This window comes from Phodopus roborovskii, unplaced genomic scaffold (assembly GCF_943737965.1).
Source record: "Phodopus roborovskii unplaced genomic scaffold, PHOROB, whole genome shotgun sequence".
In the NCBI taxonomy this organism is placed as follows: Eukaryota; Metazoa; Chordata; class Mammalia; order Rodentia; family Cricetidae; genus Phodopus; species Phodopus roborovskii.
Window position 1 is genome coordinate 17382675 of NW_026125059.1, and position 14415 is coordinate 17397089.

Genomic DNA, 14415 nt, shown 5'->3' on the forward strand with positions numbered 1-14415 from the left:
ATAATATGTCAGTGTTTCTTCTTTGGGGTGATTGTACACACTTTTAGTTCACTTCCATATCCCCATGTTCATTATACGGTACAGAAATCCAATACATGCTTTATGCCTGCCCTGCATTCTTTAAATGTTTCACTTATCCATTCTAGGCCCCTTTTCATGTTTCTTTGCATTTTAATTCTTCCTCTCTGGTCAAAATTATAAAACGTGTTTCCTTTTCTTGCCTTGTGGTACTGACTGAAATGCTTGGCACTTGATTGAATGAGAATAGTGGAGTAAATACCCTTACCTTGTGTACAATCAGGAGGAAGATACTTATCAGAATAATGTTAACTGGGGCTGAAGAGATGGCTCAGTGTTGAAGAGAACTTGATCTCAAGTTTCAGCACCCACAGAGTGGCTCATAGCTATCCCTCACTCCAGTTCCAGGGACCAGGTTCTCATATGGTACATATACATACATGCAGACAAAACATTCATACACGTAAAATAAGAGTGTGTGTGTGTGTGTGTGTGGGTGTGGGTGTGGGTGTGTGTGTGTTTTGGAACAGGGTTTCTCTGTGTTGTCCTAGAACTCTCTCTGTGGACCAGGCTGGCCTCAAATTCAGAAATCCACCTGCCTGTCTCCCAAGTGCTAGGGTTAAAGGTGTGCACCACCACCTTTTGGCATAAGTAAATATTTTTAATTCTAATTTTAAAAAATTATACTGATTGTAGATTATTTTATAGATCTCTTTATCAAAAATGAAGGGCATTTCCATAATCCTAGTTCCTGAGTTTTTATCATAAGCAGATGTTGAATTTTGTCATCATATGCTACTTTTCCTGACAGATAAAAATATTTTTTCCCCTATTTGACCTATTAATAAGGGGAAATACCATGATTAGTTGACAAATATTCAAATATTGAACCAACCTTATAGCACTAGTATGAGCTCTGCTTGATCATAATATATAATTTTTTTGTGTATTACTGAATTCTATTTGATAATGTTTTTCTTTTTTTCCGTGTGTGTGTGTGTGTGTGTGTGTGTGTGTGTGTGTGTGTTCATGTGTGGAGGATATGCATGCATGTGGTACATGAGTTGATATCCAGAATCATTCTCTTGTTTTTCCAAGACAAGGTTTCTCTGTGTATCACTGGCTGTTTTGGAACTCACTCTGTAGTCCAGGCTAGCCTTGAACTCAGAGATCTGCTTGCTTGTGCCTCCCCAGTGGTAGGATTAAAGGTGTGTGCCACTACCAAGCCAGAATCATTCTCAGTTGCTCTTATTCTTGAAATGATTGTCCTACGGATAACATAATGTTAATGTTAAATGTTTTAAATGTATTGTCTCTGGATGTTTTTCTTTCAGTTGATGTATTTGTGCCATTTCTATCTACTGTCATTATTTGTACATAACTTGGGCCTATTTTTACTTGTGTTTTCTATTTCTTATTGTAAATCTTACCTTCTTCTTGAACATCTTTTATTATCCCATTTCTTACTTATCTTTAGGGAAGCATCATTTAATAACGGGATGTGTTGCGAGAAGTGTGTCATTAAGTATTTTGTTGTACACATATCACAAAGCATTACACATGACAAAGGTGTTTCTGTGTAATATAATTTTATAGTCATACTGTCTTATAGCCCATTTTTATTAAAACATTCTTAGGTAGCCTAAAACTACATGTTGATTTTTATGACCTTATTGGTACTCATATTTTGTTACACATGTAATATTATAATCACTAGCAGCTCACATGAATGACAACTGCCGATCAGCTGCTGCCTGGCCTAGCTCTGAACACTATCCAGACTGGTGTTCACAGAGCAGCTGTCAGGTAGAGGAAGGGCAATGAAGGGAGAGATTGAACATAGGCATGAGAAGTAACTTACCTTCCACTACACTTCAGCTCAGTCCTGAAACTGCCTATGTCTCCATTTGAGTAATTAGTGGTTGTATTATTCTTCATCCTCAGAACCTTAGCGGTACAATAGAATCCAAAGCAGGCAGAACCAGCAGTGGCTTCTCAGAGAACCTGAGGTGGACAGATCCTAAACAGACTGACATTGTACATGGAAGGGAAGGGCCTGCATCTGAAGCAGACCTGTTAACTCCTCCTCCTCCTTCCCTCTCACCCTGTACCTTCTAGAAACCTTGACGTTACTGGCTGGGCAGTCATTTCTTTCTTGGGAGGCAGTTAAGAAACCCAGAGTGACATGTGAGACGGTTGACAAGGGCAGTTTAGCACACCTGGGAATAAAGAAAGGGAACCATCTGAAAGAGTGGCAGAGTGTTCACCCTGATGAGATCCCTCGCTCATACTTGAGCAGTCGTTCCCTAGCGATGCTGTGGAGGGGACAGAGGACTGTGCCACCTGCTGTGGAAGGAAAGCCACTTGTAGTTGGTTGACACTGCCTCCCTGAACCAGTGTGTCTTTCCCACTGCATTCTGTGGATTCTGTATAGTTTCTTTCTGTTCTACAAGGACCACAAACCTTTGTTTCCTTTGTGATAGGATTTTGAATTCTAGACATTGTTGTAGTTAATCCCCTTAAGTCTGGAGGGGGGGCAGGGTAGTATTTTTAAAAGTTTTTTTTTAATTCTTTGGGAATTTTATACAATGTATTTTGATCATATTCAGCCTCCCCACTCTTCTCTAATGCCTCCCAGATCCACCTTCTGCCTTCTCACCTTTTCTCAACTTCATGCCCTTTTTTTTTTTTTTTTTTTTTTCTCAAATAACCAGTGAGTCCAGTTTGTGCTGAGCGTGTACTCCTGGGTGGGGCCACTCATTAGAGGATGACCAACCTACCGGAGACCACACCCTTGAAAGAAAAATGACTTCCTCCCCTTGAAGCCGTCAGCTGTCAGTAGCCCCTCAGTGAGGGGTGGGAGCATGAGCCCCTTCCCTCTCTGTGTTAGTGCTGATTGGTTTGCACTAACCAACCAACCACAGCTGCTTTGAATTCGTGAGCACAGCAGACCTGTTGGTCCAGACCCTAGTTCCTTTATATTTCTTATCAAAGATCATCTCCAGCCTCTTGCTACTCTTGTGCCTCAAGAGCACACACTAGTTGTTCTCTCAAAATGTGACACTGAGAGATTTACAAGGACAGGAGGGACTTTAGGAGTGGTACAGCGTTCTCTTCCTGCCCTGTCTCTGTTTTAATGTCTCCAGTGCTTGTGATCAGTAAACACTTAACCAGCAATAGGGTTACAGCAGCAGGGTTCCATGAACCTACACACATACAGTTTCAAGTGCATTTGGGTTTGGAATGGTCTCGAGTCCATAATTGTCACCAGTCTCCAAAACCCTGTATTCCATGTTAGGAAAGTTAACATTTCTATCACACAGCTTTTGTTAGCCCAGTATCTTTTGACAGGTATGCACTGTCTTTGCTGGGCTGCAGTTCCAACAGCAAATATCTGGGCTGGGTCTCCTGTGCTTTCCAAAATAGGAAGCCTGTAATATGATGAAGTTGCAGCCAATGGGAGGCTAGGGAAGAGCAAAAAAAAAAAAAAAAAAAAGTAAGAAAATTCTGTCTTAAATGGTCAAATCCTACTGTAAGAAAATTTTAGTTAGGAACTAAACAAGAACCCATTTCTTATGGGTTAAGGATACTCTCAACTCAGTGTTTTTTGTGTGTAAAATTTGTTCATTCTTATCCCCTTGTAGGGGATTATAGCTCACATAGTCTCAGCTATACGAGCCCTACAAGCAAAGGTCACTAGAGCAGTGTCCTTACCTGCTCACCTCTTTGAAAATCCTACCTTCTCAATAACAAAACATTTGAACTTTGTGGCATTTGTTTCAATATCTACTTTTGTACCAAGTTTATGCAAAAGGATGCTTGATTTTCCTGCAGAATGAAAACCCCAGTGGGGCCTTTTTGACTCTGCCTTCAGACCTTTTATTGCCTGGTTACAGAGAGCCCTTGTGTTCTCCAGACTCCTGTACACCCACCCTTCAATTTCTAGGTCAAGAATCACCTCTTAGACCTGTACCAGCAGCACCTGGTTGATGTTCTAGGGTTCTGTGTAGCCACTGCCTACTTGTCCCTCATACCCATCAGACAGAGTTCCAGGGCATAAAGTTTGTCCTTTTCGCTATTATAGTCCTGGAGCCTGGTATAGTTCATGACACTTTTAAGTGTTTGGCTAACTGCTGTGTTGGCGCTAGGGTTTGGTGAGGGCATAGAAGAAATCCCCTATGTTTACATATTCCACCAAGTCTGCATTGTAGCCACCTCAGCCTTGCCAAGACAACATCTATAGAGAGGCAGCCATAAGAAAAGGAGGCCAGGCCTCCTAGTGTTGAGTAAGGAAACATCTCCCACTGCTCAGTGAGGAAGTATGTCTGTAGTTGTGCCCTTTCCGTTATTGTCTTCAGTGCTGGGGGGTGGGGGAGCAGTGTGTTTTCGTCCACAGAATAACTATACAGCAGTTAGTTACCTGTGTGCAGTAGTAGCTGTGTATCAGTGACTACACAGTACTCACCTCTGATTTCTCTCATCTCCACCATTAATGACTATTTGCAATTGGATAATGTTAGCAGCTCCTCCGCTCCATGTTTTCTCCTGTCTAAATTAGTTTTTACAATAAAGAAAATGCTTTTGCAGTACTGACTAGACTCTGTGGCAGTTTCCCTGGATTCAGTAGACCTCGGTAGTGCTGTTACTGCTGCTTGTTATACTCTGGAGTCTCCATAAGAGCACACATTTCAAGTAAAAGGTAGAAATGCTGAGTGGTGGTCTGGTGGTCGGACTGTTTGTTAGCACTCCCTCTCTCCCAGATACCAACTGTTAGGCATTTGCTTTGTGCCAGAATGTGGTTAAACTCACATCCTTGTACTCATTTATACTCCCTACCACCCTGTAAAGCTAAGTATGACTTTCTCCATTTTAAAAAAAGAAAAAAAACACTTCCGAGAGAGGGAAGCAACTTGCGCAAAGCCAAAAAGCAGAGGGCTTCTGTTCTTGGGATGGAGAAATTGTGTTCTATCTGCCCCTTCTTGCCAGCACTCTGGGGCCCCTTACCTGAAATCAACTCATATGTCTAAGATAAGCATGTCCCCTCCCCCCCATGTAAGCAGAAACTGGTGCTTGTGAGCTTAGCTGTAAGATCTTCTGTGTCCCATGGCCTGTTGGCTTCCTGTGTATCAAACTCACATTCAATGGCTATTTGGCCATTCCTTGTCATTCTGCTAAGAAGAAATGCTTTACAAGAGAAGACAGTCTATAGAAAAAGGCACTTTCTAATACCAAAAGCTTTCCTGCTTGAGCATTTGGTCCAATTTGGACGGCATACTGTCAGCAGTTGAGGTAAGGACACTTCCTTGCCCAGTGGCTACTTTTGCCACAAAGAAAGTAAACTCCATGTAGAGTTTCTTCAATGCCCATCATTGTCTCTGAGGTAAATTGGTGCTGTCAGGAGCAGACATGTCTCATTATCATGAAAAACCCTAATAAATGCCATATTCTGAAGGTCTTTGAAAGGTTTTGAAGAATACTATTCATTTGAAATATATGTCTATATATCTAGAAAACATAACTAATATAACTATAAGTTTTTACTATTATAGATGACTGTATTTAAAAATTTTACACAATACCTAAACAAGAGTAGAAATATACATAAAATAAAATTGATCTTAAATTTGTATCATTAAACCAAAATCCATACCAATGCAAAGTATGCACTTCTATACCTTATTCCCTTGTTGTTGTTGTTTTTTAGAAAGAGATTGACTGTGATCATTAACATTTATAATCAACTTCAAATGAAAACAATTATAAACAATATTTTGAGAATGTGGGTGTAGTTCTCTCCAAACTGCCTCCTGCTGTTTGGAGATGCTGTCAATCCCAAGGGGATCCTGAGCAAACCCTGAACCCTGGCTAAATCCTGGCTGTCGTTGTGGAGGCTGCATCATCTCAGCTCTTGGATGTTGTGTCACCAGGGCCACTGCTTCAGGTCTTGCTTGATCAAACCATGTTAGACTGGAAGGAATCCACAGCTTTCCATCTTCTGTAGAAACAAAAGCAGAACCTCTTCTCCAAAGTAACCTGTCCTTAGACTGAAATTTTCAAGTCAAGACATTTTCAAAATATATACATTGGATTAATCCAGCAGCATTTATGATCAAATGTCTTTTAGCAGCTGTAGCTCCTACCTCAGTAGTCAATTCAAAGACACCACAATAACATACCATACCCAGGCTCTCTGTGTATTTTCCATCTTTACATGGCTTTTTTAATTACTCTTTCTCTTTTATTTTTTGATTTTTTTGATTTCTCTGTATAACTTTGGCTGTCCTTGAACTCATTCTGTAGACCAGGCTGGCCTTGAAATCACAGAAATCTGCCTGCCTCTGCCTCCCAAGTCCTGGGATTAAAGGCGTGTGCCACTACACTCAGCTATTCTATTTCTTTTTTAAGGACTTTATACTTTCTCTTTTCTTTCCCAACTGTACATATTTTTTAATGATTTTATTTATATATTACATATACAATATTCTGCCTGCATGTCTGCCTGCATGCCAGGAAAGGGCACCAGATCTCATTACAGATGGTTGTGAGCCACTATGTGGTTGCTGGGAATTGACCTGAGCTTCCTAGAGCTCTTTCCCACAGATAGTAATAGTTCTATCTCTGGAGATAGTTGGGATAACCAGACAAGCTATATAAATGGTTTTGTTACCATCATTGTACACCGGAGAAATATGTATGTATTCAGGAAATGGACTATTCCTTTTTGTCTTCTCAAGAGTTTTCTCTTTCAGATCCATACATGGTTTCAAGAGCCTAAAAGAATGTCTTGAGTTTTAATTATTTGGAAGTTGTATTTATCAACTTTCATTGTTGTGTCAAAGCACCTGTTTCCTGTCCAGGAGGCAGCCAGTGCTTTCAGTAAACACCAGATAGTGAATATCCTGGACAAGAAGACATTTAACTCATTGTCACAGTCACCTTCCTGTCTTATACCTTCTTAAAAATGTAACATTCTTAACTTGGTCTGCACAAGAATGAGTGCAGACTGTGGTTCGCTTTTTCTAGTTCTCTTTTTCCCGTATTGTGACGTGATAGCCTTGTGTCCTGAGCTTATTCAGTGTTGTCATTTGGGTCAGAGAATGGTGATTAGTGAGTAATGTTTCCATATTTTAAGAAGTGGCATCTCCTTTCCCAGTCTCAAATCATCATCTTTGAAGAAACTCTGAAGTTTCACCCCTGAGACAGGACGAGCTAGTGAAGCAGCCTGTTCGTGGCAGCTTCATGAACAAGCCAACATGACACATTTGTGCCTCTGTTCTTACTCCAGATTTGTCTGGAGCTTCAGATCTTCATTTTAAGCTCCTGGGGTATTACATTGCCAGGGTCCAGTCTGGCGTGTTTTTTAAAAATAGTGTCCATTTCCATAATGAATATTAGTTAGCCTGATACTTTTTCACAGTGAAAAACAGAAATACAGGCATATTCTTTGTGAGATGACCGTATTAAATAGTGAGTCATAGTGGTAAAGCTGATATTTAAGTTCACGGCTAAAACAGGAATGGTACTTATAAAACGTAATTGAGTTTGCTGTCCGTTAACCTGATTCTCTGTGGGAAGAAGCGCTGGGGGAGGGAACTTCAGACAAACTGCTTAAGTAAGTTGTGTTTGTGAGTCCCTGTCTGGGTCTTAGGATGTCCACAGGCTCCCCTGTGCATGCATAGTCCTTGCAACAGAGCCTTTCTCACTCAGGTAGTTTCTTCTGGGCTGCAGTTTTGCTGATGCAATGGCTTCATTTATCCCTAGGCGAGCCCCAGAGATGGAAGTGATGGCATTTTTGGTGAAAAGAAGGATGACAGCCAGGCAGGTGAGACTGTGTCCTGCAGGCAAAGAAAAGTAACATCTCAGTTTGTAGTTCTTGTGGAGTTTATATGAAGTCAATGCTATCTTTAAGGAGACTTCCAAGTAAGTTGACCTGTGTTAAGCTTCCCTAGAATGACACATGTCTCTTGACTTCCTCTATTTGACATCAAAATGCAAAAGTTAAAACAACAGGTGTTTTTAGGGTAGAATCTGGATAGTAAGGAAAGGACTGTCATTTCATTGATGCGGGGTGTTCTGTATCTGAATTGAACTTAACTGGGACTTTGGTAGTTGAAAGGGTCAGCTACCTAGAAGCCATGACTCTATATGAAGAAGGAAACAGATTTTTCTTTTGCTCTTTCCTTTCTGTAGAGCAGTTCTGCCATTCAGAAAGGGGTGAGTATTTGAGTGAGAACAGCACTGACCACAATGTAAAGCTGTTTGTAAAGCAAAACTGCTTCTTTTCCCATTAGTCTCACTCCTGGCTAATGTTAAAGCAGCTGCTTTAAAGTCACTAAAGTCTCTTGTTTTTTGTATTTAAACAAAGCAAAATCCCTCTTTTGTATTTGTGTTTGTAAGTACTAATATCCTCACTGATGTTTGAAGCCCAGGATGGCTCCAACCCAGACAAATCACCCTGGCCAGTTTCATCTGCTCTCACTGCTCGACTCCGGCGTCTGGTCACTATTTACCAGCGCTGCAATCGCAAGGAGCTCTGCCGACCTGAAATCCTAGGTCCAGGTAATCAAGGATACTGGGTTCAGGAGGAGGTGTTCAGGAGATCTTCAGAAATGGACCTCATCAACAAGGAAGCCCAAAAAAGGTAACAGCAAGGAGAGAAAGCATGTTAAACTAATTGATCACTGGGTAAAGGTGATAAGGAAAGGCTAATAGCTGGAGGTATGTGTGTTAGTTCCCATGTGACAGATTGTCTTCAGAATTTCTTGACCACATCCTCCAGTGGTAAGTGGGGAGGCTGGTAGGTCTAGGATCCTCAGTGCACAATGCCTAATCACAAGACTTTCTAACTTGATATTCTTCCCAAAATCAGACCACAGTTGTTGAGAATATGGTTTTAAAACATCACACTGATATATGCCATGCCATTTCAAATTCCCTGACTCTTGTATCAACAAAAGTAGTAGGTTGGTGAAGCTGTCTTCCTATAATTTTGTGTTTGTGAAGATTGTGAGATCAATAAATGTGTATAAAATACAAGGCCATAAAGAAAGTGCTTATTACTCGTAGTTACTTAACATAATGAGAATTAAGCTTAAAAGGCTGCCATAGGCCAGTACAGGAATGAACAGAGCAGAGCTGCAGTTCTTAGACTTTACATCATTTTTCTTCTGGTGCAGCTTCCAGCAAATTAAAAGATAGCAAATTCAGTTACTCCTTCTGAGGTCATGAAATTTGGAAGTCTGTCTAGCATTGCTGCAGAATCCCTTCCTTTTTCTCACTCTTCCACTGATCTTTCATCTTAGTCTCTGTTCCCAGCTAGGGTAGAGCACCATACCCAAGAACCTATCACAAAGACTGGTGACAGGAATTTATATGCTCACCAGGTCACTGAATCCTGTTGAGGACCATTGTGTCCCAGAGAAGGTGACTGGCATAGGCCACTTACCCACATAGTAGGGAGAAATTAAAGGGAAATGGGGAGTCAGAGCACTTACCTTCTCAGTTCCAGTTTCCTTTGTAAGGTAGAGAGGTTAACTGAGATGGTGCAGAAAGATCCAAGAGTCTATGTTCTGGGTTGTCATGGGGGAATCAGTAAAAAACAAACTACAGTACATTAATATTTTTAGTTTTTATCTTCTACAAGGGAAAGTTTATTTAGAAAATTCCTAAAGTTAATGGCGAAGAAATAGCAAGGTCTACATACTTGACTTTGATATAGAGAGAGCAATACCAGAAGGAAGAGCTAAAGATTTGAAAGCAGCTCCCTCTTTGGCAGTGGGATGTAAGGCTCTCCACCCAAGTGACTTAAAGGAGATAGTAACATACATAAGTAAGTTCACCTGTGCTTTGGATTTTACAGGCTTCTACAGTGTGTTATTAAGTAGTTGGCTTTTTAAATAAAAGGATAAGCTAAGCACTGTAATACAGACCTGTAATCCCAGCACTCAGGAAAAGGAAGCAGTCAGATCGTCACAGCAAGACTCTGTTTTGTTGTTTGTTTTGTTTTTAATTATAATGCTATTGGCCAATGTCTAGAGCTTCTTAGTGGCTTAATTATTAACCCATAATTACTAATATATGTATTTCTACATAGACGAGAACTTGTTTATAAAGGTAGAAAAAACAGTTCACTTTTTCTCTGATTAATTCTCAGGTGGACTAGAAGAGAGCAAGCCGACTTCTATAGAACAGTGTCTTCCTTTGGTGTTGTGTATGACCAAGAAAAGAAAGCCTTTGACTGGACACAGTTCCGCATCATTTCCCGTTTGGACAAGAAGTCAGATGAGAGCCTGGAACACTATTTTTATAGTTTTGTAGCCATGTGCCGGAATGTGTGTCGTCTTCCCACGTGGAAAGATGATGGTGAGAAAACACTTGTCACTGTGAAGAGAATGTGTTAGGGTTCAAATTGCAGAATTACTATAGCTGAACTACAAAACTGGACTCTAACTCAAGAATTCTGATAAGGATGAGTAGGTTGTCAGAGGTCTGTGAGCTTCTAATTCATATCTCCGAATCTTCTAATTCATATCTCCGAATCTTCAAGGTATAACTTCTGTGAAAGTTGAAATTCATTTAAAACCTTACAGAAATATTAGGAGATTAACATTAACTATGCTTTCCAAAGTATAGTATTTGGTTTTTTAGATAAAGCTCTAGGGACTGGAGAGTGGCTCAGCGGTTGAGAGCATTAACTGCTCTTGCAGAGGACCTGAGTTCAGTTCCAGCACCTACATGGTATCTCACAACAATCCTTAGCTCCAGATGCAGGTGATCTGACACCTCCTTCAGGACCTCTGATGATACCAAGCACACACGTGTGCCTATACTTACATACATTCAAAATAGCCATATACATAAAATAAATCTTTTTTAAAAAGCAAATCAAGATCTGTTCTGCACTTTGTGTTATCTTTAAGTGAGACGTTAGGAACTGTAAGTATTATCTGTATATTGGTGCAGATAAAATAAATGGCTACTATTTAAACATCTGGTCCAGTAGGCAAACCTTGATGTTTCCACCTGGTTGGAGTTTAACACAGCTTCCCTCCAGTCTTCCCTTGGCTTCAGATGTTGCTTGCCACATGTTAGGATAGCAGAGACTATCACTGAGCCTCTGCCCCAAGTGTGGCTTGATTTTAAAGTTGCTCATTCAAGTCAAGGAGCTAATTTAGATCTTGGATTCATATTGGTGAGACCTGGATTTGAATGCTGCTTTGGAACCTTAAGCAAATGGCTCTCCTGAGCCTGTTTCATTGTTTTTTAAACAGACATGTTCAGGATTTTTTGAGAATTGGAGAATACATTGTGAGCTTAATGAGAGCATATAGCATTGGCTAATTAAGTGGGAACTGTTGTTTGTCTGCAGGACTGATGTTTTCTTCCTCTCTTTTTACTCTGTGCCCATTTGTCTTTAAACTTCCTGTTTCGGTAGGTATTCACATCTAAAACCAGCATACCGAGGGTCCAAGGAGTATTTATCGCAGCCCTATGTTTTAAGTTTTGTGTATTTTTCTCTCCAGGTCCCTCTGACACCAGCATCTATGTTGAACCTATCACTGAGGAGCGGGCAGCAAAAACTCTGTACCGCATTGAACTGTTGAGGAAAATCCGTGAGCAGGTGCTCAGGTGTCCACAGCTGCATGAGCGCCTCCAGCTTTGCAGGCCCAGCCTCTACCTCCCAGTCTGGTGGGAGTGTGGGAAACATGATCGAGACCTGCTCATCGGCACTGCCAAACATGGGCTCAACCGCACTGACTATTACATCATGAACGACCCCCAGCTATCCTTCCTAGATGCCTATAGAAACTATGCACAACACAAAAGAACTGACACTCAGGCTCCTGGAAGTCTCTGTTGTCTTTACCAGACCAATTCTAAACTATATGAATCTCTTACTTATACCCAAGTGAGTAGGACTTCAGAGTCTTTGGAAAGTGAGCCAGAGAATCTGGTGAAAATGGAAAGCAGAGATGATCCTCTCTGTCTGCCTGAGGGCAGTTTATCTGACATAACATGTGAAAATTTTATCTCCAAAGTTCAGGAGGTCATTTCTATTGACCATGATGAAAGCTTGCTGCCTGAGTCCTTGGAGAGCATGATGTACGGTAAGACAGGACTGAGCCGAGAGCCACGCTCTTTTCAGGAAACCCCAAGTACCAACACACAGTCCAGGAAAGATACTGTCACCATCTCAGCCAGCAGAGATGAAAGCTACCAGTCTGCTGGCACTGAGGCAGAAATGACTTCAAGCTCCTCTCTCATGAGCAGCTTAGAAGCAGGAGTAGCTAAAATGAACATTAAAAATGGAAAACATTTGTTGATATCTATCTCAAAAGAAGGGGAACCCTGCTGCAGTGAGACAGGACGGAGACCTGAAAGCATGGGCCACCTAGAGGCCAAATGCTTAGCTTCCCCTACGTTAGACACAGGACATGAAAGTGGGTTTGTAGATCTATGCAGCCTTAGTGTCTGTGACTCCAGAAGAAAACTCTCATCAGATCAGCAATTGATTGATTTATTAGAAAACAAGACTTTAGAAAGTCAGTTGATTTTGAGTCAGAACCAGAGTGATGAGGAAGAGGAAGAAAATGATGATGAAACCTTAGGCATAGTAGCAAGCACTGCAGAAAAGCCAGAGGGCTTGCACTTCACCAAGCCCACTGCGAACATCCCAAAGGGAAAGAACCTCTGCTTCCACCAGGATGAAGCCAAGAAAGGAAGCCTGGAGGTAGTAAGCCAGACTCCTGAACCACAGAGAGCCTTTCCTCCCTCCGCCAGTCGGTGTCACTGCAAACCCATGGAAAGGTGGGCCCGTGGTCTGGGGAGTGAGGAGTCTGAAGTAGAGAAACACAAGGCTTATCAGCCAGAGCTGTACAGAAGCAAAGCCAATAATAGCACAGTGGAAGGTGGGGCTGCTGTTATTCCAACAGAGCCGTTTAAGCTGAAGCATGAGCTTTTAAAGGAACCATGGAAAGAAAGTACAGAGGGGGGAAAGAGTTTCCCCATGTATGTTCCTGAAGGAAGTGATCCCAAACCAGAGGACATGGATTTTGAGAATAAAGATGATTATGAGAAAGATGGAACCTGCCATAGTCAAGGTACAGTATGCAGATCTGTACTCGTGTGATGGGAAGTGGGGTGCTGGGGGGAGCCATGGTCGCTAGTTTTAACTCCTAAAATGGACCTACCCACCCTCACTGTGTGGTAAACCCAAGAGGTACAAGGTCTTGATCTGGAAATTCACCCTGGAGAACTGGGAGTGCTTACGTACAGTCGCGGTGCCTCTACTGCATCCCCCATGTTCACTAGCAGGGCTGTGTGTTTATGTATGAGATGCAAACTGGCACCCAGGGAAGTGTTTTGTTCCTGCACTAGATATATTGAGCTAGCTGAAGTAGAGCAGCTTTGGGACCTCAGAGACCTGCAACTAATACAGGTGCCATTAATTTGCAGGAACTCCAAAAATACAAGTCAAGTTGGCCTTTGTTGAGGTGAGCATAGAAAGCAGTTGTTCGTGTCATCGTCAAAACCCTGTGCTTTATGTCAGGGCATTTGTGTTAGGTTTTTTCTAGAACTGAACACGAATAAAACAGTTATAAACAACTGAAGACATAGTTTTAATCTTATTAAATAGGGAAATATTAAATGGGGACTCAAGTTAGGAGTTTTGAGCCTGATGTGGTGGACACATCTTTAATCCCAGCACTCATGAGGCAGAGGCAGGCGGATCTTTGAGTTCGTAACCAGCCAGGCTATACAATGAGACCCTGTCTCAAAAAGGAATTTCAAGATGTTAAAAATTCTGGGTGACTGAAATTCTTTATGCTTTGTGGGAACATCCATACAGTGATGAGGGACTCTGGTGAACAATAGCAGTGATTTTTACTTGTTTCCTTAGGTTCAAGAGGACTTAAGGGGGTGAATGACCTAGATCATTTATTGTTGCCATTGTCTGGTGCTGGGTGTGGTACTCCAGGAGTGACACAAGCATGACCTCTATTAAAGGGGGAAAAGAAAAGCCTGACCATCTTGGGTTGTATAGCTTTTTGGGTTTTTTGGTTTTTTTTTTTTTTTTTTTCTCATTTGTCTATGTGTGTTTGATTATGTGTGTACATATATGTGTCCCTGTCTGCCACTGCAGATGTATGTGCAGGTACACTCACCTATGCATTCTTGTTTGGGGGCCAAAGTTGATTCCTCTACACTTTATTTTTTCAGACAGGGTCTCTGACTGAATCTGGAGCTCACCTTTTAGTAAGTCCCCAATGAGCCCCTGGGATCAACCTGTCTCCACCGATTTCCCAACACTGGGAAATCTGCCCACCATGCCCAGCTTTAATATTGGGTCTGGGGGGGCTCCAAATTCAGGTCCTCATACTTGCATAGTGTATGGTT

At 41.5% G+C, this 14415-nt stretch overlaps 1 protein-coding gene across 5 annotated transcripts in view; it reads left to right on the forward strand.

Moving 5' to 3' along the window:
• Chd6 (chromodomain helicase DNA binding protein 6) overlaps nt 1-14415 on the forward strand; it is a 157706-nt gene that overhangs the window by 128452 nt on the left and 14839 nt on the right. For 3 of the 5 annotated variants that reach the window (XM_051187234.1, XM_051187242.1, XM_051187250.1), the window contains exons 28-31: nt 7780-7840; nt 8443-8659; nt 10172-10380; nt 11541-13118. In XM_051187234.1, coding sequence (XP_051043191.1) covers nt 7780-7840; nt 8443-8659; nt 10172-10380; nt 11541-13118 — 2065 coding nt within the window. The remainder of the gene's footprint in view (nt 1-7779; nt 7841-8442; nt 8660-10171; nt 10381-11540; nt 13119-14415) is intronic. The other 2 variants (XM_051187263.1, XM_051187258.1) reach the window with 2 other exon arrangements.